This window comes from Ursus arctos, unplaced genomic scaffold, assembly GCF_023065955.2.
Source record: "Ursus arctos isolate Adak ecotype North America unplaced genomic scaffold, UrsArc2.0 scaffold_8, whole genome shotgun sequence".
NCBI classification, from domain to species: domain Eukaryota; kingdom Metazoa; phylum Chordata; class Mammalia; order Carnivora; family Ursidae; genus Ursus; species Ursus arctos.
Window position 1 is genome coordinate 35021106 of NW_026623100.1, and position 26629 is coordinate 35047734.

The following is a 26629-nucleotide window of genomic DNA, read 5'->3' on the forward strand; positions in this document are numbered from 1 at the left end:
CTAATTCATTTAGGTCATGGGTTTAAAAAACATTGAGTGCTTACTTTGTTGACTTTTTCTTAATTATGAAATAATTGTGGTAAACCACATAAAAACATATAATCCTTTGGTAGAATGACAGATTTGTTCTTTCAACAAATATATTGAGCAATGTGTCAAACTAGGCATAGGGATCTGAAGGTAAATTAAGACATAGTCCCAGCCTTCAGAGAACTCACGGTATAATGTGTGTGTGGAATGGGAGCAGGAGGGTTAATAAACAGACCCAGAGATAAAGTAAGAACTGTCCAGTATTATAGATATGATAATAAACATCCTGTAGGATTTAGTGGATGAACAGAAGGAGTGGTCAGTTCAGCTTGGTGATGCAAAGAAGGAAGTTGAGTCTTGAAAACTGAAAATGTATTTATCTTGCAAAGAAAGAAAAGGGGAAGGAAGCATTTTCTAGAGTAAATTAATACTCTGAGAAGTGAAACAGTAGAGAATCAGAGAATCTGTGTGCACGTGGCTCTAGCACAGAAGTGAGAGACACATACAAGAAGCTCTAGCACATGAAAGGAAGGGTTGTAGAGAAGGTGGCAGAGGCCAGATTGTGAAAATCCCTCTATACCTTTTAAGAAGTTTAGACTTTATATGTAGGTACTTTTGGAAGATTTTTTAAAAATTTATTTATCTGAGAGAGCTTGCACGTGAGTAGGGGATGGGGCAGAGGAGAGAATCCTCAAGCAGACTCGCTGCTGAGCGCGGAGCCCCATGTGGGGCTCGATCCCATGACCCATGAGACCGTGACCTGAACCGAAACCAAGAATCGGATGCCCAACCGACAGAGCCACCCATGTGCCCCCTTTTGGAAGCTTGTAATCAGAGGAAAGACTGGTGTTTTAGAAAGAATACTTCAGAAATAATGTGAAGGATGTACTGAAGAAAAGAGTACGTTAGAGACAAAATCTTATTGCGGTAGTGTCTAAAGTAGGGCGGTAGCAATAAGCATGGAGAGGACAGACTGGATCACAGAAAGATTAATCAGGGATAATCCACTGGACTTGGTGACAGACAAGATGTTAAGAGGAAAGCCGAAGGGGCTGGGGGGCTAGTCTCAAATGATTTTCAGGTAAGTTTAAAATCCTAATGGAGTCAATATTGTATTATGATCTTTAGAAAAAATTAAGTTTCCTTTTCTGTGACATTTGTATAATTTTTTATTTGAAGTATTAGTAAATAGCTTGCTCAATATATTTAGCTGAGATTTAATTTTTTAAATGTTGTCATCCTTTCAGTACTTATTTTCAAAAAGTATACTTTATTTTCTAACTTAAGTCCTTTTGGTTTTGTCCTAAATCTCTTTTCTGCATTATCTATGTGACTTAACTAACTAACTTAATAATATACTTGCATGATGAATATATTTCAGAAATTTAGGTAAAAAGTGACATTCTTTCCATATATTGAATAAAATTAGTTTGAAATCTTACATATAAACATTTTAGATTAATATTTCAGTGCAAATAATGTTTCATAATTTTAGATTAATATTTCAGTGCAAATAATAATCTCTTAGAAATTGAGAAGTGTTTTATACTTCAGTAAACACTTCCTGACGATTCATACTGTTTATTTGCATAGCTCCGTCCCATGGTCGACTGAGTATGTTAAAAGGTCTCCATTTAAAAAGAACAGGCAAACCAGACATAATGCTGCTTAAATTTGCAAATGTCCCAGAGAGGGGAAGAATAAAAAAAGAAAGAGAACAGCAGTATTCATCTCTACTTTACTACCTTACTGCTTTTATCCCCTCCGTTCTGTTTTTCAATTCCAAGTATTTAGTTGAATACTTGCTGGATTTTTTTTTTTTTCAGTATTTTTACTGGACTTAAAAATTTAGGCTTGCTGCACTTAATGAGTTTTCTTTCTTTCTTTCTTCCTTTTTTTTTTTTTTTTTTTTTTACCTTTTAATATGTACAAGCACATATTCAGAGCTAATTTTTCCCACGTGAAATGGGCCTTTCCAGTGCTTATTTATATTTACAGGATGGTTTAATACAGCAGTGTGGTGAGACAATGAAGGAAACAATTAATGTGAAAACTGTATGTGGCTATTACACATCAGCAGGGACCTATGGATTAGATTCTGTAAAGAAAAAGTGAGTTACCTTTTTTATTTTTCCTCCCATCCCACTTGTGGGAATTTGGCTGCTTTGGTTTCTTAAAAGAATGTATAGCTATAAGAAAGAAAGAAAAAAAAAGATAGGGGACTAGAATTTTGTTATAAAAAGTCTTTTTTTTACATTTGGATGAATTAGTAAATTCCTTGAAAGTGTTGCCTTTGTAAGTGACCATGGGTGGGTTATACGTGTTTATACATGGCTTATAAAAACTCTGGTCACTCTTTACAGTGCGTTTTCTATTAATATTTTTTAAGTAGTAGGCATCATAGACATTGTATCAGTACACCTACTGGCAATGTTTTTAACTCCTGAGAATTGCAGTACCCATTTTCAAAGGTAATAGCAGTGTGCAAGCCCCTTCATAAATGATGTAACACCAACTTGAAATGAGGTTCTCTTAATTAGAAATGCCCTTATTAATATAAAGGAAATATTTCCTTAATAACTGCTGACAAAAACAACACTAAATTTTCGGTTGTTAAATTTAAAAATTTGAGCATGTTCTGGCAAGACTAATTGTTTTTATTTTAACTAAGTCCTACTAAATAAGTCATAAATACATGATATATTATTTATGTATCATGTAGTAAGAAATTCCATGTTTTAATTTCAGGTGCCTTGAATGGCTTCTGAACAATTTGATGACTCACCAGAATGTTGAACTTTTTAAGGAACTCAGGTATTTTAATTTTAAGTAACTTTATAATTAATCATCCTAAAATAATGTTTATTTGTTAAAGTATGCATGTACTTTATACAAAAATATATTACTTATGAAAAGTGAATAATTTAATGAAAGGTGTCTTGAGATCTATGAACTGAAGAAATGGCTTCACAAATCTTGTCATAAATAATATGTATATTATGTCTACTATTTTAACCAATTTTAATAGAAAAATTCATTGTGACCATTAAACTATAGAAAAATATCAAGTGTTACCTCACTTTTGCTGGGCTCTTAGAGAATCTAAAAGATTATTTAAAAACCATCTTTACCATTGCAAAATTAAGTTTTAAAGATTTTATTTTAAGTAATCACACCCAACATGGGGCTCAACTCGCAATGCTGAGATCAAGAGTCGCCGGCTCCAACTGAGCCAGCCAGGCACCCCTGCAAAATTAAGTTTAAGGAGGTTGTTTTAAACTTTATGCTAGGCCTGATGAAGTTAAATTTGCAATCAGGTTGGCCTTTTGAATAGCATCTGCTTATTATTCCTTCCTTCCTTCCTTCTTTCCTTCCTTCCTGCCTTCCCGCCTTCCTTCAGCAAACACTTGCTGAATGTCCACTGTAGATGAAGGTACTCTGTGAGAGGCTGTGAAGGATATAGAGATGATGATGTCATGGTTTTTGCCCTCAACGAGATCATTCCTGTGATGTCAATTTTACTGTTTTTTTTTTTCAAGGGTGGGTGGGGAAGTGGTGGAGAAAAAGATAAACATTTTTATGTTTAAATGCAATATGGAATAGAGAGAATTCAAGCTTCTTTGAGTTTTAAACATGAAATAAAAGAAGTAGTAGAAACGTTGTTTTTATGGCTATCTCCTGGATTCCTGGGTCCTTTCCTTTCCCCTGCCTTTAAGAGGTACTTTGGTAGAAAAGTTTAAGAAACATTTTTCTACCAAAAAAAATCATTACCTAATGATGTCAGGGCATAAACAAAGCTCTGCGTTATGTTTGGTTTGAAAATCGTCAGGGCACCTGGGTGTCTCAGTTGGTGAAGCATCTGCCTTTGGTTCAGGTCATGATGCCAGAGTCCTAGGATCCAGCCCCGCATCCAGATCCGTGCTCTGTGGGGAGCCGGCTTCTCCCTCTACCTCTGCCCGCTACTTGCCCTGCTTGTTCTCTCCATCTCTCTCTCTCTCTCTTTCTGTCAAATAAATAAATAAAATCTTTAAAAAAAATCATTAGAAACACTTTCATTTTTTTCTTTTTCACAATTTCTCATTGAGCTCTTTCAAAAAGAAGATAAATTGTAGTGGTCATCTTAAAAACCTAGATGTTCTTCTGGCTTTTTATGGCTTGACGGGGGAAAAACAGCTGGTAATGTAATTTCTACTCTAATTTTAAACTAATACATATTTCTTGATCCTACTCTTAATGAGAACATGTTTTATGACTAAGCAATTCTCTTAAGCCTCAGTGTTAAAGGTTAAAGATATAGATGTTTCGGTGAATTCTGACAAGTGTCTTTTTTTTTTTTTTTTTTAACAATGAATGGGCAGGAAAGGCAAAACAGGAACAGTGCCACTTTATCAGAGCATACTAAAAGTTATTTCATTGAGACTTCGTTTTAACTTGATTAATCAGCAGATCAAAGTTCTTTGTTTTCCTGTCAGTTCAAAGAAAGACCTTTCATAGTATACTCTCTGAATTAAAAGTATCCTTGTGTTCAGATAGGTTATTTCTGTCTAAGATTCTTTTTTTTTTTTTTGCCCCAACACGGGCAAAAATACCGATGACATTTTCTTTTCATAAGAAAGACCTAAATTTTTTAGTTCCGCCAGGGTGTTTAGCCTGTGCATGCGAACAAACTCACTACCTCTATGTTATCTTTTCTAGTATAAATGTCATGAAGCAGCTCATTGGTTCATCTAACTTATTTGTGATGCAAGTGGAGATGGATGTATACACAGCTCTTAAAAAGGTATTGACGTGATATGTATGTAAGGACATCACCTCAGCATTACTTATAATAGTGAAAAACTGAAAACAGCTCGTGTCCAGTGATAAAGAAATGGTGTAAATATAAGAAATGTAAAAGGAAATATGCCAAAATGTTAAAAAAAAAAAAAACTTTGTTTAGGGATTTGCTATCATGAGTGATTTTAATTTCATTCCTTACGCTTGTCAACCTTAAAAGTACAATAGCCAGTTATTTTACCAGCAAAATGGATTTATTTGGGAATAGTAGAACAATTGGAATTTGGGGCATGTAAGCTACGACAAACCATAGGCAAGTCCAGACCTCAAAGGAGATGAAGATTACATTATCGAGGAAAAAGAGGAAGTTGGAAGTGGCTGCTTTGAATGAAAGCGTGTTGGAGGAAAGCTAGAGTTCCTTGTTGTCTGAGTTGTGGTATCTTCTTATTGGCTGAACTTGTTGCTAGGCAAGAAGAAATTCTTCCTTTCTCCTGCTAGAGTAGTAAAGTTGGCTTCTTCCTGTTGGGAATGCAAGGTACCTCTCTTACTGTTGGGTCTGCAGTTGACAAGTGGTAGGCCATGAGAGCGCCTGTCCTATTTCCTTTGTTTGGTTTTAATACTTTTCTATCCTAGGAATATGTTTCTTTTTTTCTCAGATTTTTTTCAAAAACAAGCATGATGTTGTTATGTTATTTACATAATCAGAAATGTTAAATAATATGGTTTTCAGAAATGTTTTCGAAGTTGAATTAATGACTTTATGATGAAATTTTCACTTTTTCTAGAAAATGGTGAAATTCTTTAAAGACCTTATTTACACTTCAGGCATATGTGTCATTTCAAACTTTTGAAAGGTTTTAACATTTTTAATTTTGTTTTCACAACTCTGAAGAGACAAATCAGCTATCATTCTTGTTCTATAGATGATAGGACTTAGGACTTAGAACTTTTACAGTTACCAAGTGGCAGACTTGAGGTAGAACCCAGATTTGTGAGCCCTAGTCCATTGCTTTTCCTACTGAATAATTTTTCCTTTAGCCTTTTGTCCCCAGCAACAGAGTCTCCATTTAACACAGCTTTGAAATCTGAGAATGAGACACCTTCTAAGTTATATCATTGGAATTGCTTATTTTGTGGTAGAGATGAGATTCTATTACTGTTCTTTTTTTTTCAAGGAAGTTTAGTAACTGAGTTATGTAATCGTTGAAGGAAGGGTAGACAGGCCATTTCTGTCTCTGAGCCAGTGGTAGCATTCATTGTTTCCTATTGTTGTAATTGCTTTTATGCCGGGAATGGTAAGCGCTCACTGTGTGCCAAGCACTATTCAAAGTAGACATAATAACTCTTTTAATGTTCTATGAGGTATCATGTTCATTTTATAAATGAAGAAATTAAGGCCCAGAGAAATTAGGTAATTTGCCCAGCTGTTAATTGGCAGGACCAGGATTTAAAAGTCCATACCCCCTAACTACTCTGTATATTGTCTTAACAGTAATAAAACAATAAGAAACTCTTTTTCCCTTGTTTAATAAATTATTATTAAATAATCTATTAAATTATTATTAAATAATTAAGATTATTTTTATAACCTTACACAACATTTAGCAAAATTGAGTTAATTGATGAGTAGAATAAATTAGTGTAAAATTACTAATGTAATATATATATCAAACATTTACCATTTTGTGTAACTGTACTGCATTTGAGGTCATAAATACTTTTCGGGAATTCATTTATTATTTATTAATTTATTATTTATTATAATTTATTTATTCTTTATGTTTTAGTTTTTATCATTGGACCACAATTAAAAGCCATGATGAGCGGGAGGGAGGGCAAAGAGAGAGGGAGTGAGGGAGAGAGAGAATCTTAAGCAGGCTCCATGCAGCATGGAGCCCAATGCAGGACTCAGTCTCCCAACCCTGAGATCATGACCTGAGCCAAAATCAAGAGTCAGATGCTTAACCGACTGAGCCACCCAGGTGCCCCAAAGCCATGATGAATTTAAAGCATGTAAGCATGTCATATAATAGTTCTACTTCTTTCAGTTGCATGTACAGGAAATTAAATTTTTTAGATATTATGTTTTAAGGTGGAAACAGTTTGAATGTAAAATTGTAACATGATGAAATCTTGTAATTTTTTTCTTAAATTTACTTTTTTAACCTAGTGGATGTTTCTTCAACTTGTGCCTTCGTGGAATGGATCTTTAAAACAGCTTTTGACTGAAACAGATGTCTGGTTTTCTAAGAGGAGAAAAGGTATACCTGAAATTTTTATTGAGAACTTGTTTTGGGGGCCTTAATAAATAAATTTAAAAAATTTATTAAAATCAGGGCCTAACTTACTTGTAGACCTAGAGAATTTTAGATCTGGTGAGGACCTTCAGCAGTTTTAATTCAGCCCCTAATTTAAATTGAGAAAAGTAAAGCTGGATAAGAAAAATGCCTTGCCAAGTATTAACTGAACTATTACTCCTTGAACTAGCACCGTAGTTTGATCCCCTGAACTATTGCCTTTCCCATTTTATCAACAGCAGGTCTTGGTGATTACGTTTGTCTTTTGTTTGACCACATTGAATTTCCCTTAACACATTAACCCCATCTATCAGGCAACAGTTCTTAACGCGGGGGGCCCATCTACAGGCTTCAGGGTATTGCTAACCCCCAAAATTATATGCAGAACTTTATACATATGTATGTGTTGCATGTATTTTGCAAGGTGAGAACTTCATATCTTTTGTCAGATTCTCAGAGAAGACTGATCTAAAATTCTTTAAGATCAGCTGCCATTAAATTCTTTCTTATTGGGGTAGAGGTGGAACATGCAATGTATCTCTTTTGTACTTTGCCAGAACAGATAATAGGCAAAAAATTTTAGGTACAAAGAAGTGGATAAATCATAATCCTTATTAGTTCATGATTTTCTTAGTCCAAGGTCATTTTTGGTCCATGCATAGCCACCTTTTTTGCTTATTTTTAATAATATATTGAGCCCCCACAAACAAATCTTCAAGTACTAGAACATTAGTAACTTCAGTCTACTCCTATGCTTCTCTCCTGTTGTGTGTCTCTGACTTTCCCAACCACTCTCTTGAATTTTGTGTTTATTATTCCCTTAAAAAAATGTTATTGCATTGTGCATGTAGGTCTTAATATACATAACATAGAGGTATGCTAGTAAGCTGGTCTTTGAAAAAATAATCCCTGGCTCTCAGCATCTTAATAATTTCCATGATATAAATTCTCCCAGTGTGGCCAATTCCAGGCTACCAATATGATGTCATTGACACTGAATGCAGAGTTGAGAAGAAATGCACACCATCAGCTCCTATAAGCCAGGGCAAGCCATCTCCAGCACACCACAGGACAATATATCATTTGATTTTAGTTGTTGTTGAACTGTTTCAATACATGTGTTGCAAATCAATGGCTATAGTGTCTATCTTATTTTGTATTTTAATAGAGAATTAATATATTAACTAGTAGTGTTTATCACATGTAGCTAAAGCATAAATTAGATGAATCCCAAGGGACAAATCCATGTCCTTTGTATCTTATGAAGACTCTTGAGTTTGGCATTTGAGCTCTGGACTACCGCTGGAGTGTTCAGTCCCTGGGAAAAGGGTTTCTGGAGAGATACCATAACCCTAACTACCATTCTCAAGCCTTCTTTTCCCAAACCTTGCTGCACTGCTCCAAACCCCAGAAACTAGGTATACAACTGAATTCCCAGTCCGAAGGCCACTTGGGACCAAAGTTAATTTCCTGGGGCTACTTCTTAAATCTCTTCAAGTTTTTATCCATACGCCACAGGTTTATATAATCTTTGAAAACTAGCTTATTTGTATTCTAATTGACATACGTGTGTGTGTGTGTGTGTGTGTGTGTGTGTGTGTGTGTGTGTGTCCCTGCCCATAAAAACATTTAGGAATAAAATAAATAGATTTGAAAAGAATGCCTATTGAATTTAAACTGTTTTTTAATAGATTTTGAAGGTATGACCTTCCTTGAAACTGAACAAGGAAAACCATTTGTGTCAGTATTCAGACATTTAAGGTTACAGTATATTATCAGTGATTTGGCCTCTGCAAGAATTATTGAACAAGATTCTCTAGTACCTTCAGGTAAGAGAACATGACGAAATTATGATTTTAAGTGATATCTTTCTGATTATATTAGTAATATGTGACATAGAAAAGAGTAAAAAGAGGGGTACCTGGGAGGCTCAGTCAGTTTAGTGCCTGCCTTCGGCTCAGGTCATGATCCCGGGACCCTGGGATCCAGCCCTGCGTCAGGCTCCCATTGGGAGCCTGCTTCTCTCTGTCCCTCTGCCTCTCCCCTCCGCTGGTGCCATCTGTCTCTCCCAAATACATAAATAAAACCTTTAAAAAAAAAAAAAAGAAAGAGAATAGAAATTACCCTTAATCCTAGTAAGATATACATTTTTGTACCAAAGTGGAATCATACTACATAGGTAGTTTTCTGTGTTCACATTCTATATTGAGTATTTTCCCCCATCATTAAGCACTATCTGGACTATTTAAATGACTCTAGTTTTCTGTGATACAGTTTTGTTTTGTTTTTTTAAGTATGAGGAAAAAGAAACTAATCCCATCTTCTAGAATGAACATCTTGGTGAATTTCTTCTAGTCCTTTTTATTAATATGTATACATTAAAATGAAAACAAAAGTATAATATGTACCAAGTTTATATATTAATATGGATATTCTTTAATTTGATTAAGTAGTACACTATTTTAGACCAGACTTTTTTTTTTTTTTTAAATAGGCTATATGCAGTTTATTAATATGCAAAATGAGTCTGTTTCATTTTCTGAGATGCTTCACTAGACCCAACTTGACTTTCCCTTCTGTTATTTTTTTCTGGATTTTTTACCTCTAGACCAGACTTTTAAAAATGAGTTTTAAAGTATTTGAAGTATACTTATACTTCAGTTGGATTGGGAATAAATAAAAGCAGAAAGATAAATATGGTACTAAGCCAATTCTACCTATATTATTAATAATTTTTTTAACTAAAATTTCTAGACTTGTGGAAAAAATGATATGCTTATTAAAGGAAAAAATATAACTTTTATTCCATTTAGAATGAATTAAAATCTCTTTTTAATATGTTACCTAAATCTAATATGCCAAAATTATTATTTTTTTAAAGATTTATTTATTTTAGAGAGAGATACCAAGCGAGAGGGGCAGAGGGAGAGGCGGAGAGAATCTCAGGGCTGACTTTGCACAGAGTGCCAAGGCGGGGCTCTATCTCACAACCCTGGGATTACAGCCTGAGCCGAAACCAAGAGTTGGATGCTTAACGCCACGCAGGCACCCCCCAAAATTATTTTTTGAGTATGCATAATTTTTCTGATAATTTACCTCCCATTAATTAGTTGTTATTTTTAGATAATTTAATAAAACAATTTATTCAGTTTTCTATAAAAGTTACATAAAAACTGAAAATATTACTCTAGGTATGTTTGTCACAAATATTAATATGAGCTATGAAAAAGAAACTATTAAATGGAAGAATCCGCTTTTAACTAAAGATTTAAATCCTAATTTAAATGCATGTCGTCTGGGGCGCCTGGGTGGCTCAGTGGGTTAAGCATCTGCTTTCGGCTCAGGTCATGATCCCAGGGTCCTGGGATCGAACCCCACATTGGGCTCCCTGCTCAGTAAAGAGCCTGCTTCTCCCTCTCCCTCAGTTGCTCCCCCTGCTTGTACTCTGTCTCTCTCTCTGTCAAATAAATAAATAAATAAATAAATAAATAAATAAATAAAATCTTTAAAAAAAAAATGCATGTAATCTAAGTAGAGTCTATCCTAAAGCAAAGCAAAATAGTGTTTACCACACTAAAAATCATTAAGCCGTATTGTTATAGCATATTTATAAAATATAAACTACCAGCTTTATTTGTTGCTATTTTAAACTTGAGTTTAGCAATGGTAACAGTTTTATCAAGTTCTTAAAATTTTTAAATGCTTTATGTTTTCCTATATTTATTATTATTTTTTTATGTTTATTTATGTTTATATTTTAGAATGGCTGTCTTCAGTGTACAAACAGCAGTGGCTCGCTATGCTCCGGGCAGAACAAGACAGTGAGGTGGGGTAAGTATGTTAGATCATAGCATTGTTCATAAAAAACAAACAAACCGAAAACAATGTAACTTCTGTGGATGTTTAAATGCATTTATTATATTGAAAGATCAAGAGATGTTAGAGAAAAGACCATTAATCAACTTTTATTCTTATATTTCTGTAACTTTATCAATATTATTAATAATCTTTCTGGTCAATTAATGGAATGTTTGAATAGTCATTTGCTGTGTTTGTAAAAATTGAGTCATTCATAAATTGTATTTCACCTAGTGTTGTATAAGGATTTTCTTTCAGCATACCAAAATATTACTTGAAATAATGCTTTCACAAAGCATGATTTTCATACTTACATACAGGTAAAGCTGATTTTCTTATTTGTGGTAGTAGTATGAAATTCTAATTCTTATTAATTAGCTAATAAGTGTTTTGAAGACCTTTGAGTCTGAAATGAATTAACATAATCCAGTTATAGACGCCTACCCCAGAAACATGACCCCCCCCCAAAAAAAATATTTCTGTGCATTTTTCGCTTGAAGGGAAAGCAGATCATCTGTTCTTTCAGTGTGCTTTGCAGTTCACAGAAGTACTTCCACATTTATTATTTGGTCTGTATACTGGCTCCTTGGTATAGGCTGTGTGAGGAGACAATGCATCTGAGAGTGTATATGGAAGAAGCCTTAAGTTTGACCTTTTTTTGCCCCTGATCTCTTTTAACCCATGTTTATACACCAAAAAACTTGCTAAAATATATGACCTGGTTATGTTTATATCCAAACAGTGACTGTATGGAAGTGTTATACAGACTCATAGTAGTGATTAGGAGGTTATTATCCAGGATTCTTGGTTTCTACTTTATTTATAATTTATGTTCCATCTTTTTCCAAATATATTCACAGCATACTTATCCACAAATACAGTAAGATTGTTGAAGTAGAAATAATAACAAATCAAAAAGCAAAAAAACCCCAGAAAGTTAATTATTTAATGGAATTCAGATTCAAAGCATTTGTAATATATGAAATATTTTCAAAATCATCCTCATTCTTTTGTATATTCAGTTTTTAGATGTTAGGTGTTCTTATTTTTCAAGATTTTCCTCATCTGCATCTTTACTGAATTGAACATAGAATCTGACCTGAGAGACTGAGCTGGACTAAGTGGGTTTCCTCCCCTCAGAAGTGTCTGTATGACTGTAGCACCCCAACTTTCATAGACACTCAGCGTCTGCTCACTGCTGCAGGTCTACTAAAGCGAGGAAGACAGTGTATTTCCTGGATGTTAGGTTATAATCCGTTAAAGTCTACCTTCGTGCTTTTCTACATTGCCGACACGGTTATCTTTCTGAAGCAGGAATAGAATTGTGTCACTCCCCTGCTTAAATATGTCCAGGAATTTGATGATAAGGACTATTGTTATTCTTTATGTGTGATATAAACATTTTTTTAAATTCCTCATCCTTAAGAAATTCATACTGGACTATTTACAGATTAAAGGATATGTCTGGAGGATTAGCCTCAAAATGATCGGTCAGGAGGGTTATGGGGAGAAGTGGGTTTGGAATAAAACTAAAACAAGATTATTGAAGCTAGATGGTGAGAAAATTTAGCTCATTATACTATTTTATCTACTTTTAGGTATGAAATTTTTTGTAATAAAAAATGTAAAAGTAACAGAACTAATGCCTGGGAACTCTCTACTATCTACAGGAAAAGTTGGAACTCTTATTAGCATAGCCTGGGGGGGCCCATCCACAGTCCATCCTAAATGTCTTTCACTTCATCCCCTCTCATGCTCATTTTAGGCTCTAGCTGTACTAAATTCTTCATACATTTGGTATTCTTTCACGTTCCAGATTCTTTTTACCTACTATACCTTCTACCTGGAATGCCCTTCATCTGCATAGAATCCACCCCTGACCTCTACCCCAACAAACTCCCACTCAGGCACAAATAATACCTCCTCTGTGATGATCTCTGTGTAATCGCAGGCAGTAAATCTGCCTTCTCCATGCTCCTAACATCCCGACTCTCTCCACAATATTGTAATTATTACTTACAGGTCTAGTTCTCTACTAGACTGAACTCTTGGGTGTCGAGGACATGTTTTATGAGTGTTACATACATTCACTTATTTTTCATATATTGTATTTCAGGATTTTAATTTGATGATGATGATGTCCCCAGTATCTAGGCACTTCATAAATGTTGTATATGGTGAATATGTCGTATTACTTTTATCATTTGGAATTCCAAACTAATAATAATGCATTTTTCTGTTATAACTTGAAATAACAGTGTTTTTCTTGGTTGATTAAGGTTTTTAACGTAGGGAACCAAGTAAAGATCACTTGATAAAATTCTCCAGCTGTTTCTCTTAAATACCGAGTTTGTGTGGTTGTACTATGTAAAAAATGGCTTGGCTGTGAAAGCAGTAATGTCCAATGGTAGATGATACTAAGTCACATCTTAAATAATGGATTTTAACTGATTTTACTTCGTAGTTAGACTTTTAAATGTTTTATTTTCTTGATGAGCACAATTTCTCATAGACATTTTTTTCTTCTTCTCTGGTTTGGCTGAGCCCTAATAAAAAGTATTCTAGAAGTCAGGGCAATAAGTGACACATTGAAGTTAATTTTTTTTTTTTTTTTAAGCAAAGGCAATGGGCTAGATTTAATCAATGCATTATTTTATGTATAACACAAATAGGTATTTTTAAATCTATAATCAGGTTTTTCTATTCTTTTAAACTTAACAATTCTTTTAAACTATTAGTTGCCTATTTTCTATGAGATTTCACATCTTATGTATATTTCTAGGCCTCAAGAAATCAATAAAGAAGAACTAGAGGGAAATAGCATGAGGTGTGGTAGAAAGCTTGCCAAAGATGGGGAAGTAAGTATGGGTTTTGACTCTTAATATTCTCATTCAAATTGTTGTACTATTAGTGCAAAATACACTTTCAGTAACAATCATGACACCTGCCACACCTCAGAAGAGCTTTTTTGGTAGTTTCTATAGCATGATCTGCTGGACAGGGAGTTAGGTGCTCCGTTGTGTTGCATGAGACTGTTAAACTTTTCGTGTCCAGCTAAGAGATAGAAGAAGATCCCTCCGCAATCCAGAAATTAAGATAAGAAAGAAATTATATGGAGCTATTACATAGTCTTAAAAGTGATTCTTTCTATTTTATAGTTACCTTAAATCAAAGACATTCAAATCCTTTGATAGCTACCCACATTTAGACTTCTATTTTTCATTACCACCATATATAAATGTATATAAGTGAAACAAAGTATTTTGAAACAATACTTACTGTTGCTATATCCAAAGGTCCTATTTTTTATTTAATTTTTTTTAAAAAGCTTACTGTGACTCATTAAATTGATTTTAATGGGACATGAACTACATTTTTAAAAATCCCACTCTAATTGTAATTTTCATCTTAAAAAATAAGTCAGCCTGGGGTGCCTGGGTGGTTCAGTCGGTAAAGTGTCCAACTCTTTTGATTTCAGCTTAGGTCACGATCTCAGTGAGATCAGTCCCCTCATCAGACTCATGCACTGGGCATGGAGACTGCTTAAGGTTCTCTCTCTCCTCTCCTTCTGCTCCTCCCCCTCTAAAAAAATAATAATAATCCAGCCTAATTTAGATAACCACTCAGTTATTTTTCTTCTAAATTTTCCCTCAATTTAACTTTTTTGTTTTTAGAAGTTATGTTTGCATTCGTAATTGTGATAAATGTTAGCAGTGTCTGAAAGGGGAATAGGTAGGTGTCTTCTTTATTCCTCAGTCTTCCTTGTTGCTGCTTCCACAACTTGTTCCTCCCTCATCCCTCATTGAACCACAGCTCCTTCTACTACGCCACTCACGACCCTTATTGTAGCCATCATTCACTGGGCTATCTGTATTTATCACTGTTCCTGTTATCAGTCTTGGTGATTTCAGTGTCTCTGTTCTCTAACCTTTCTCCCCACAGTGATCTTATGCTCTGCCCTACCTCCAGCACCTATTTTCTGGTGGCATATCCTCAGTTTTTGCTTCACTAAATAATGCACCCCCTTCAGAATCGCCATTTCAAGCATACCATTTTCAGACTCCACTACTGTTATCTTTCTAGCACTCTCTTTCTAGAACCTGGGCTCCCAACAATTTTTTAACTCCACTGGGATGTACAATACATTGTTGTTATTACCTTTTCCCGTTACTCTCTCACCACGTCTCTGCTTCTTTCTTTACCTGACTTATATTTTATGTTCCATCTTAAAATTGGTCCCTGGCTAATACTCTTAACTTCCCTTTTTACTCTGTCAAGCTCAGCTGGCTAAACTCCAATTCTTACTAAATCCTGACTTACCGTGCACTCCATGCCTGCTTCCAAACAGATCGATATGACTAAAGAAAAACAGTGTACCCCACCAGGGGTCACTTGAATGTTTGTAACTGTAAACTTCAAACAGGTGCTGCATGGGGCTCCTCCAGCATTTCATCCTGCCACTCTTTGAGTACCTCTCATACCTTCTTTAAGAGGGGCAGTGCTACCACCCTCATTCTTACCTGATGACATTGTTTCTTTCATCACTCAGAAAATAAAAGCAACAGGAAGAGAATGTACACATCCTCCTACCAAACAGTTCTGCCAGTCTGACTGCGGCTGTAACTGTGTGCTATGCTTTTCCTCTTATTAGAATGGATGAACCATCTGCTTGTGTCCTAGTCCGTTCCCTCCCCTCATAAAAAACTCCATCCCTTCTCACCTATTCAGAAGCTTTGTTCCTGCAGTTATCACCTCCCTGTCCTGCATCATCAGTTTTTCTCTTCTACTGGGTCATTCTCATTGAGCATATATCATACCATACCGCCGCCCATCTGGAACCACACCCCGACCCCACATTCTTCTCTAGCTACCACTCCCATTTCTGTGCATCTCTTTTAAGCAAAAAACTCATTGAAAAAGTTGCTCAGGTTTGTCTATACTTCCTGTTTTCCAATGCTCTCTTGAATTCACTCCAATTCATTCATCCCGGTAAACTCCACTGAGACTGCCATGCTAGTGTCACCAGTGATTTCCACATTGCCAAGTCAGGTAGTTTTTAGTCTTCCAGAAGTTCTTGGCAACATGACATATCTGCACTAACTCTTTCTTAGAGATTTTCTCCATTTGACTTCCAGGATAGCGTATTCTGCTGGTTTTCTTCCCAATTCATTGGCTATTCCTTCTAAGTCTTTGCCTAGAACCTTCTCTTTCTCAGCAGATGTTGGTATGACTTAGAGGTTCAGTACTTGAACTTCTTCCCTGTCGAAGCTCACGCCAAAGTGATCTCATCTAGTTCCCATGACTTCACACTGATGACTTCTAACTCCAGATTCACATATCCAGCTACTCACTTGACATCTTTCTTAGAATCCTAGTAGCATCTTGAATAAAATAGTCCCAGCGGAACTCTTTGATTTTCATCCCCAAACTTTCTCCTTTCCAGGTAATTCTCTAACCCATAAATGGCCCCTCTGTTACTCCATTGAAAAGCTCCAAACTTTGGATTCTTCTTTCTTAAATACCACACCTGGTGTTCATGAGGAATTCTGCCAGGCTGTACTTGTGAAATCTATTCTTAGCATGTCTGCCACTACCACCCAAGTCCAAGCCAGCATTATCTCTTGCCTGGACTACGGTAGTAGCCTCATAACTGCTCTCCCTGTTTTCACTCTTGCTCTTCTATGTGTTGTTTTCCATACAACAGCCACAGTCATCTTTTTAAAATGCAAGTTAGATCATGTTACTTCCTTTCCTAAAACTTTCCATCAGCTTCTTACTGCACTTAGAAGAAATGCATGCTCTTCCTTGCTGTGGACTCCTAGGCCCTACGTTTTCTGACCCCTGACTGACTCTCTGACCTTATCCGCATCTTCTGTCGACCCATGTCACTGCCCTAGCCACATAGCCCTTCTTGCTGTTCCTCAGATATACCAAGCATGTTTTTTATCTCCAGAGCTTTGTACTTGCTGTTCTCTTTGCCTAAGTTGCTCTTTCCCCAGATAGTTACTGGTCTGCTCCTTAGTTGACTCAGGGCCCGGCTCACCTAGTATCTCCTTGGACAGACTTTCCCTGACCACCTGTCTGAACCAGCAGGCTCCCCAGCTGAGGTCCCCCTTTTCTATCCTGTCACTCTATCCTGACATTCTATTCTGTTTTGTTCTCTTACATGCCATTCTATCTATTCCTTCCACACAAACATACACACATATTAAAATAAACATTTTACCAGGGCAGAAACTTACTGTTCTTCAGTGCCTAGAACAGTACTTGGCACATAATATGTGCTCAAGAAATACCTTTGCGCTATTAAATTAGTGTTGTAATTCACTATACCATATCAGCTTGCTTAATAATCCATTAACTATTAGGTGATAGATTAAACAAATTTGTGAACCTCATGATGGTATTTAAAATAATTCATGGGCGCCTGGGTGGCACAGTCGTTAAGCGTCTGCCTTCAGCTCAGGGCGTGATCCTGGTGCTCTGGGATCGAGCCCCACATCAGGCTCCTCAGCTGGGGGCCTGCTTCTTCCTCTCCCACTCCCCCTGCTTGTGTTCCCTCTCTCGCTGGCTGTCTCTCTCTCTGTCAAATAAATAAATAAAATCTTTTAAAAAAATAAAATAATTCAGTTATGGGGTGCCTCGCTGACTCAGAAGAGCATGCAACTCTTGATCTTGGGTTCATAAGCCCCACGTTGGGTGTAGAGATTACTAAATAAATTTTAAAAAATAAATAAAGTAACACTGTGTATCTGTTGGCTAGTTATTTAAGGAACTTAGAATCTTTTTAAAGCAAGGTGGATTTTAATGGGGTCTTACTACCTCCTTATAGCCTCCTAGCGCCCTGAGCTCTACATCCTTAGCGGTGCAGTGAAAAGCCATATTACTTAGCATAGAATTATGGTGTGGAGACATAGCAAAACAGATCGTGAAGAGATATATTGGGAAAGTACCTTAAAGAATGGTGATCATAAAGGCTGCTTTTCTGGCTTTGAAATATAACTGTACCCATGTGGTAGACCTTTATATAGATTCACAGATATAGTCTGTGTGGTAAGCCTTAAGGGAAAGGTACCCAAGAGAGAGAAATATTTGGAATGAGTTAAAGAAAGAAAAGACATTTTGAATTTTTTATTTTTGATTTACTAGTATGACAAACTGAAGTAAATCTTTCTCTTTTCTATTTCTTAGTACTGCTGGCGGTGGACAGGTTTTAACTTCGGCTTTGACCTGCTCGTAACTTATACCAACCGATACATCATTTTCAAACGCAATACACTGAATCAGCCATGTAGTGGATCTGTCAGTTTACAACCTCGAAGGAGCATAGCATTTAGGTAGGATGAAATTTCCCTGTCCCACTCCTCCTCACTCCAGAAAAAATACAAGAAATAAAATAAAACCTGTTACTTCATGCCAACAGTAGTAGAGTTTTGGTAAGATATAGTATATATGAAAGTGCAAGGAAATATTAAGGTTCTGTTCCTGTGAAATGTTAGTAATAATCAAAATCAAAAAGCCTGGATCTGGTATGTCAGAAAGAATAGGCTGGAATATGAATGATAGAAGATTGATAATAGGCTTGAAGCTGTTGCCTTGCTGCTGTTCTTGCAAATTAAAGGTCCAGAATGGAAAGACTGCAAGGTATTTCTCTAGGAAAACATATCTGGTATTGTATTTTACTTTCTGTGGGATTTCATATGTCCAGCTTTGCCTGATAGTTTTGCTGGCTATCTTTCTGGAGAGGATGCTGACAAATTGGAAAATAGCTTAATGGCAGATTTTTTATTTTATTTTATTTTATTTTTTTTAAAGATTTTATTTATTTATTTGACAGAGAGAGAGACAGCCAGTGAGAGAGGGAACACAAGCAGGGGGAGTGGGAGAGGAAGAAGCAGGCTTCCAGCAGAGGAGCCTGATGTGGGGCTCGATCCCATAACGCTGGGATCACGCCCTGAGCCGAAGGCAGACGCTTAACCGCTGTGCCACCCAGGCGCCCCTAATGGCAGATTTTTTAAGTCATATATTTATACTTACCTTAAACCATATGCAAAAATTAACTCCAAATGGATCAGAGACCTAAACATAAGAGCTGAAACTATAAAACAACTCTTGGAAGAAAACATAGGGGAAAAGTTTCTTGACGTTGGATTTGGCAATGATTTCTTCAATATGACACCAAAGCATAGGCAACAAAAGAAAAAAATAAATTGGACTTAATCAAAATTAAAAGCTCTTATGTATCAAAGGATAATATCACAAGAGTAAAAAGGCAACCTAGAGAATGGGAGAAAATATTTACTAACCATGTATCTGAAAAGGAGCTAATATCCAGACTATCTAGAGAACTGCTAAAACTCCACAGAAAGACAAACAGCCTCATTCAAACATGGGCAGCAGACTTAAATAAACATTTCTCCAGAGAAGATATGCAGATGGTGAATAAGCGTCTTTTCAAGCATGAAAAGATGCTCAACATCCCTAATCATCAGAGAAACGCAAATCAAAGTCACAGTGAGATACCACCTCAAACCCGTTAGGAGGGTTATTGTCAAAAACAAAACAAAAAGTGTTGATGAGGATGTGGAGAAATTGGACCTTTGTGCATTGCTGGTGAGAATGTAAAATGGTGTATCCTTTGTGGAGAATGAAATGGCGGGTGTTTCCTCAAAAAATTAAACATAGAATTACCATGTGATCCAGCAATTCCTCTTCTGGGTAATTACCCAAAAGCATTGTAAGGAGGGACTGGTACAGATATTATTAGTACATTCATTTTCACAGCAGCCTTATTTACAATGGCCAGAAAGTGGAAGCAACCCAAGTGTCCATCAAAGATGTCCATGTAGATGTTGTCCATACCTACAATGGGATTTTATTTAGCCTTGAAATGGAAGGAAATTCTTACACATGCACCAACATGAATCTTGACGACATTATGTTAAGTGACACAAGCCGGTCACAAAAGAATAGGTACTGTATGATTCCACTCACATGAGGTACCTGGAGTAGACAAGATCGTAGAGAAAGTAGAATGGTGATTGTCAGGGGCCAAGTGGGGGGAAATGGGGAATTCGTGTTCACCGGGTACAGAGTTTCAGATGGAAAGATGAAAAAGTTCTGGAGATGGATGGCAGTGATGATTGCAGAACAGTGTGACTGTATGTAATGCTGAGAACTATACACTTAGAAATGGTTAAAATGGTAAATTTTATGTATATTCTACCACAGGAAAGACATTTATAAGTTATTTTATATCCCAGTATGTATAATAGCTCAAGCTTACAAATCTCTAAGGGGATCAGTTTAGAATTTGAAGAGACTTTTTAAAATCTTTTATCAAATAAAAGAGTATGAAGAGAAAAGTAAATATTAAAGTGAGGGAGGGCTTGTTTGAATTAATCTGTGGTAAAAAAAATCATATGTTTAGGGACGCCTGGCTGGCTCAGTGGGTGGAGCATGCAACTCCTGATCTTGGGGTTGTGGGTTTGAGCCCCACTTTGGGTGCAGAGATTACTTAAAGTCTTAAAAAAAAAATCATACATTTATCTGTATTGTTTTTTTAATCCTAGGTTACGTTTAGCCTCTTTTGACAGTAGTGGAAAACTAATATGTAGCAGAACAACTGGCTATCAGATACTTACACTTGAAAAGGACCAGGTATGTTTGATTACTTTTGTGTTGTTTGGTAATAGTATCTGTCTTTTGAATCCTCTTTTGAAAGTTCTTAAGTAGAATTAACATCTGATTTAAAGATTGGTTTAAAAGTTTTTTAAAGGTAGAGATGGAAATACCATGTTCGCGTATGCATAACTTACCCCCATTTTATTACAAGTGTAACTAAGACAAAAAAAGAAAAAAGGCAACAAAGTTTGATTTGAGGGGCAGAGAAAAGCTGATAATAGGGAAATAATTGTTTATCCTGAATAACTTCTTCAAAAAGTTATGAATCTTGATTGCTTTATCTGTTGCGCTCATAAATGCGTTTACTTACAGATTAACAGCGAACACCTTAAAGATGATCCAGTATGTCTGCATAACTCCTGAATATTAAGAGAGCATGATCCTCTCGCACAATAGATTTCTAAAGTAGCAAGCATCTGTAATGTTCCCCAAACTCTCTCTAAATCCATTTGTTTCTTCATACATCACATGCATGCGGAAGTTTCAAAATGTCATGAAAGGGAAGTAAATCATTTTCAAAAAGTAATATGAGAGCTGTTAAAATATTAACGAAGCTTAGGGGCACCTGGGGGGCTCAGTTGGTTAAGCACCTTCAGCTCAGGTCATGATCCCAGGGTCCTGGAATCGACCCCTGCCTTGGGCTCCCTGCTCCGAGGGAAGCCTGCTTCTCCCTCTCCCTCTACCTGCTGCTCCCCCTGCTCGTGCTCACTGGCATATGCGCTCTCATGCACGCTCTCTTGCTTTCTCTCTCAGATAAATAAATACATAAATAATCTTTAAAAAAATATTAAGGACGTTTACTTCTGTTAAAACTAACCACCATTCCAAGGGACATACTGTTTTAATAAAGGGTTCAGAGCCTATAGTTCACATAAATTATTAGAAGTTAGCCGTTTTCTTCAGACTGAAGAGCCTCTTAACAGAACATCAGCATTTAGCACTGCAGGGAACCTTGGAGTGATAGTTCTGACCTCACATAGCTTGTATGAGAACTCCTGTAACAACATTCTGACGGAGGATCCTCCACTTGTTGTTGCAATTCTAGCAACAGAGAGTGGACTCTCTCACATGGTAGGTAGTATTTGAGAAGGTATATATACCTTATATAATAAGAAAAGTTCAAATCTGCCTTCAGTAGAACTCTCTTGGTCCCCCTGGCACCCTCTGGAGCTTCATGAACAATGATTATCTTTACTTTCTATCTGGAACTTCTTAAAAAATACTGTCATGGCTCAAAGCAGCCAGAGATTTTAAAACACCAGGCCAAGATAATAGTTGTATTTCAGGGGTTTCTTGAGTTGTTCATTCAGCAAACATTTGAGTCCCTGCTGTGTGCTAGGTTCTCTGCCACCCAGGCGCCCCTGATTTTTGTGTATTTTATAGCTATCACAGGACTGTGCCGTCAAATGAAGGATCTCAGCAATGTGGAAGAAGGATTAGAGACACGGTAATAGGTGAAAGATGATTTAGAAGCTATTGCTATAATCCAGATAAAGCATGAAAACCTTAACTTAAGAAGGTAGCAATGGGGGTGAAGAAATGTTGATGGGTTCTGGAAATAAAGCAGTGCAGTTGATAGAATTTGGTGCCTAATTGTGTGAAGGTGAGAGAGTAAAGTTAGTTCCCAGGGATGCCTGGGTGGCTCAGTCAGTTAAGTGTCTGCCTTTGGCTCAGGTCATGATCCCAGGGATCTGGGATTGAATCCCGCTCAGCGGGGAGCCTGCTTCTCCGTCTGCTGCTCCCCCTGCTTGTGTGCTCTCTCTCTCTGACAAATAAATAAATAAAATCTTTTTAAAAAAATAGTTTCTAGTATTCTGACTTGGGCAACTTGATTTATAGTAGTTTTCCTTTGATTTGACTTATAGGAAGGAAAGTGAACATGACAAAATGCGGGTGAAAAGATGATGAATTCAGTTTAAGCCATATTTAATTAGAGGGCATTGAGATGAAAGTGTGATGGGTGGGGGATAAATGGGTCTGGGGTTTACAAGCAATGCCTGGGCTGGAAATAATGACTGGATGAGATAGCCTCTAGGAAATGTGTAGAGACTCTAACAAGACAGAAACCTAGGGGACACTGGTATTTGAGGGGTGGGCAAGAAAAGTAACCTGGTGAGACATTGAAGAGCTGGGATGGGGAGTCAAAGCCAGATTGCAAGAGTGAAAGTATAGATGGCCCATAAAGAAGAGGTAGTAGCCAGTAGCTGCTGGTTTGAATTGGAGTTGCTTTATGTCTAAGTGAAGATTTCCAGTAGAGAGTTAGATGTATAGGTCCTGGAATTTAGACCTAGATGAAGAATGTGGGGAAGTAATAGAGCTGTAGGACATAGGTGGTGAGCCTCAGAGAAGCAGGGATTTGTACATGAAGATGGAGAAGTAACAGTCTGGAAGTAGAAATGGAAACATAGGAAGATGCCACCACTCTGTCTGATGCTGTGATCTGTGGGCTTCTCAGCTTTCACCCTGTAGTGGAAGAAAGAAAATGGAAATTTATGGTGCTTCAGTGCAAACATAGATGTAAATTGAGCCCTCGGGCGGAGTTAAGGGTTTAGTAAAGCTATGATTAAATCTGTCTAGTTTGGGGCTAGGGATTGGGAATTAATACAACCTAATATTCAGAAATCATTGTGTCCTTTCAGCTCTCAAGTAACGTCCACATGGCTCTGCTCTTTTCCAAAAGTTGGCACTTAGACCTACCCTCACCCCCAGCCCTAACTATATTGAAAAACTAGAATCTTCCTTGGAGTTTTGTTTTGTTGTAGCTCTGAATCGTGGTTTTTATCATCAAATAAACATATTGTCAAAGCATATGTCCTCAACAAATTTAGTAAGTATGCCTTCACCTGGGTTGTAGCCGTAAGCTTTGTCTAGGCCAAGGTGTCTCAGGCATCTCAAGACCAACTATGTTTGACATCATTCCTTTCTGCTAACCCTGTTAGTACCGTCAGGCTAGGTGATCGGCTCACTTGACCCATCATCTCACCCATCTTGTTCACGAACATTTTTTTTTAAAAACGCCACTTTCCCTGATTTGGGATATATGGAGATGTGTGTGTGTGTGTGTGGGTGTGTGTGTGTGTGTGTGTGTGTTCCTTACCTTCTTGATCCAGTTTATTTGGCTTTCCCCCCAATACAGAAGCTATGTCCAGTTAAGCCTACATCAGTAATTCAAGTGTTCCAGTGTGTTCGTCTCTCTTCATTGGAGGAGTATCATCCTTAGTAAAAATTAAACACTCAAGGCTTAAACAGTGTTTAATAGTATGTTCTTCAAAATGTATAAAATAAGGCAAAACTAATGTATAGTACTGCAGAGAGTGTATCTAAGTATTCAAAAAGGAGAAGTTGCAGTGCTGCTCCTTTTACTCTGAAGACTCACTCCGTTCACCAAATGCTGTTGGCACAGGGTTCCACGTGGAGGTGTGTAGAATGAGAGATGGTTGTGTTTGTGCTTCTTGGATACAGGAGCAGCTCCTGTCTCTGTGAGATTTCAAGGCATTCTCATGTGTTCTGATGTAACTGAGCCCGAAATTGATTTTACATGATAATGTATTTTACATTCCAAGAGACAAATAATATGTTTGCATTAGAGACAGTGGAAAATCTTAGACAAGAGTGGGAACGTGGGAACCATGCTTGTTGGTGCTAATAATGGCTTCCCACCTTCTTCCCATTTATTTGCTATACCTAAAGGCCATCAAGAGATGAATCCAAAATGCTATATATTTCTCGACTATATCTGTTCCTAAGATATGTAGGTACTCAATAGAAATTTTTCAATAATGAAGATAATGACCACTACGGAGTACTTCATATGTGGCTGGCTTTGCTGAGTCCTCTGTGTGCATTGTCTCATTTAATCCTCACTATAATCGTGTGAGGTGGGTATTTTTATTTATTTTACAGTAAGGAAACTGCAGTTGACAAGTCATTGACTTGCCCAATGCCACAGCTAGTAGATGGGAGTTTCAAGGTTAGAATAGTGCCTTTGAGGCTTCAGATGCAAGCTCTTAACCACTGTATGATCTCCTTCAGTTTACTCAGTTCAATAGTTTGGTTTTCTGTTTTCTGTTTGTCTTGTCATTAAAGCTACAAATTTGTTTTATAGGAACAAGTAGTGATGAACTTGGACAGCAGGCTTCTGATCTTCCCTTTATACATCTGCTGTAACTTCCTGTATATATCACCAGAAAAAAGAACTGAAAACAGTTGTCATCCAGAAAATCCAGAAAACTGAGGATCTCATCAGCTGGAAACAGTAGCACTTTGAAAACTTTTTCGGCCAGCTTTAATTTAATGGCCCTACTGATATTCACATCTAAGGTGACTAACAATGACAAAGGCCTTATGAACTGTACAGATAATACAGAAGACTATTCTTATGCTCATTACATTTCTATGCATATGTGAAAAAAACGTTTTAAAGCCAAGAGAATATCTGTCAAACCATTTCTGTTATAAAGATGTTGACTCGTGCTTTTAATTTTTAAGCATCAGTAGAAAATCGCTGTAGGTAATTTCACATGGCAGCCTAATATAGATTTAATTTTTTGTTTAAACTCGGATCCTACCTAATGTTAGTGAATGTCAGTTATCTATCTGTAAATTTATTTTTATTTGGCTAAAAGAATGCTTAAGGAACAATTCGAATGGCTAATTATAAATGCTCTTTCAGTTGGTGCGTTTAAATCTGTCCTTTAATTTTTTCAACTGCTCTTTATGATTCCTCCTCATATTCTGATATCCCTCCAAGTTGTGCTTGTTTTTAGTCATTAAATACTTTTTTGTGGTTTTGGAGACTAAGGTGGGGGACTTTTTATTTAACGTAAGCATTTTCATGCTATTTTATTTTGCTTTTAATTTAGCTTTCTTAGTATTTTTAACAAAATCAGCTTTAGACTTTCAAATGAACTTGAATGGGGGAGAAAATCAGTTTGAACCTGACGATATTTCTTTGCCTTACATGGTCTTTTTTTTGACATGCTGTACTTTATTCTTAGGTCGTGGATTATTTATGTACCAAATATTACACCTTAAACATTTTCATATTCTCTCATCTTCAGAATTATTTATTTCAAATTTTGGTTGGGAATCCTATTTCCTACTTAAGCTCAGGACCTTATAACCTCTGAATTGAGTGCCTTTGAGTTACACATGCTAATAGAAATTTCATAGTATATGTAAATAAGGTTGGAGGATCTCATATAGAAGCTTACAATAAAGCATTAATGTAAAAATAGAACTTATTTTTGTCAAAAAGGGGATGTACACTTGTCATGATTTATATGTTTGCTTCTTGTGTTTACTGCTATTTTGCAAATAGCCATGCTCATCTTCCTTCCAGAGTAAATGCTTTTTGTGGTTAATATATATTTTTAGTATGTTTTAAAAATTGGGAATCATTTTTATGTATCTGTACAAATAATAAATACCCATTTGGAAAAAATAAATAAGCTCTTATATAAAATGGACAAAAAAAACTTAGTTGAAAACAATTTTTTTTCTTTCTAGTTAGATTTAACTTTTGGAATTTAATAGTTTTTCTTCCCCAGTAATAGGGTCCATAGCTTCATAAATTGCTTTTCTCCTTTCAAAATTCATCCTCTTTGACTTAAAGGAACCTTTTTTTTTTTTTAATTCTTTTTTTTTTTTTTTTAAGATTTTTATTTATTTATTTGACAGAGATAGAGACAGCCAGGGAGAGAGGGAACACAAGCAGGGGGACTGGGAGAGGAAGAAGCAGGCTCATAGCGGAGGAGCCTGACGTGGGGCTCGATCCCATAACGTCGGGATCACGCCCTGAGCCGAAGGCAGACGCTTAACCGCTGTGCCACCCAGGCGCCCCTAAAGGAACCTTTTAAATGCCTCCCCCCCACCCCCCAAACTGTAACTTAAATGTTTTAAATACAATAATTTAGCTTATCAAGAGGCTGCTTTTCTTATTTTTATATATGGCTATAATTATATCTTTCATGAGATGCTTTTTT

General features: G+C 36.5%; 1 protein-coding gene across 1 annotated transcript in view; it reads left to right on the forward strand.

The window, feature by feature from the left end:
* Nucleotides 1–26122, forward strand: part of GMCL1 (germ cell-less 1, spermatogenesis associated) — a 35580-nt gene extending 9458 nt beyond the window's left edge. The window contains exons 5-14 of the mRNA XM_026483891.4: nucleotides 2029–2141; nucleotides 2779–2844; nucleotides 4726–4810; nucleotides 6977–7067; nucleotides 8795–8932; nucleotides 10865–10934; nucleotides 13744–13819; nucleotides 18153–18298; nucleotides 20534–20621; nucleotides 24751–26122. Of these exons, the coding sequence (XP_026339676.2) occupies nucleotides 2029–2141; nucleotides 2779–2844; nucleotides 4726–4810; nucleotides 6977–7067; nucleotides 8795–8932; nucleotides 10865–10934; nucleotides 13744–13819; nucleotides 18153–18298; nucleotides 20534–20621; nucleotides 24751–24879 (1002 nt within the window). The 3' untranslated portion in view covers nucleotides 24880–26122. The remainder of the gene's footprint in view (nucleotides 1–2028; nucleotides 2142–2778; nucleotides 2845–4725; nucleotides 4811–6976; nucleotides 7068–8794; nucleotides 8933–10864; nucleotides 10935–13743; nucleotides 13820–18152; nucleotides 18299–20533; nucleotides 20622–24750) is intronic.
* The last annotated feature ends 507 nt before the right edge of the window (nucleotides 26123–26629 follow it).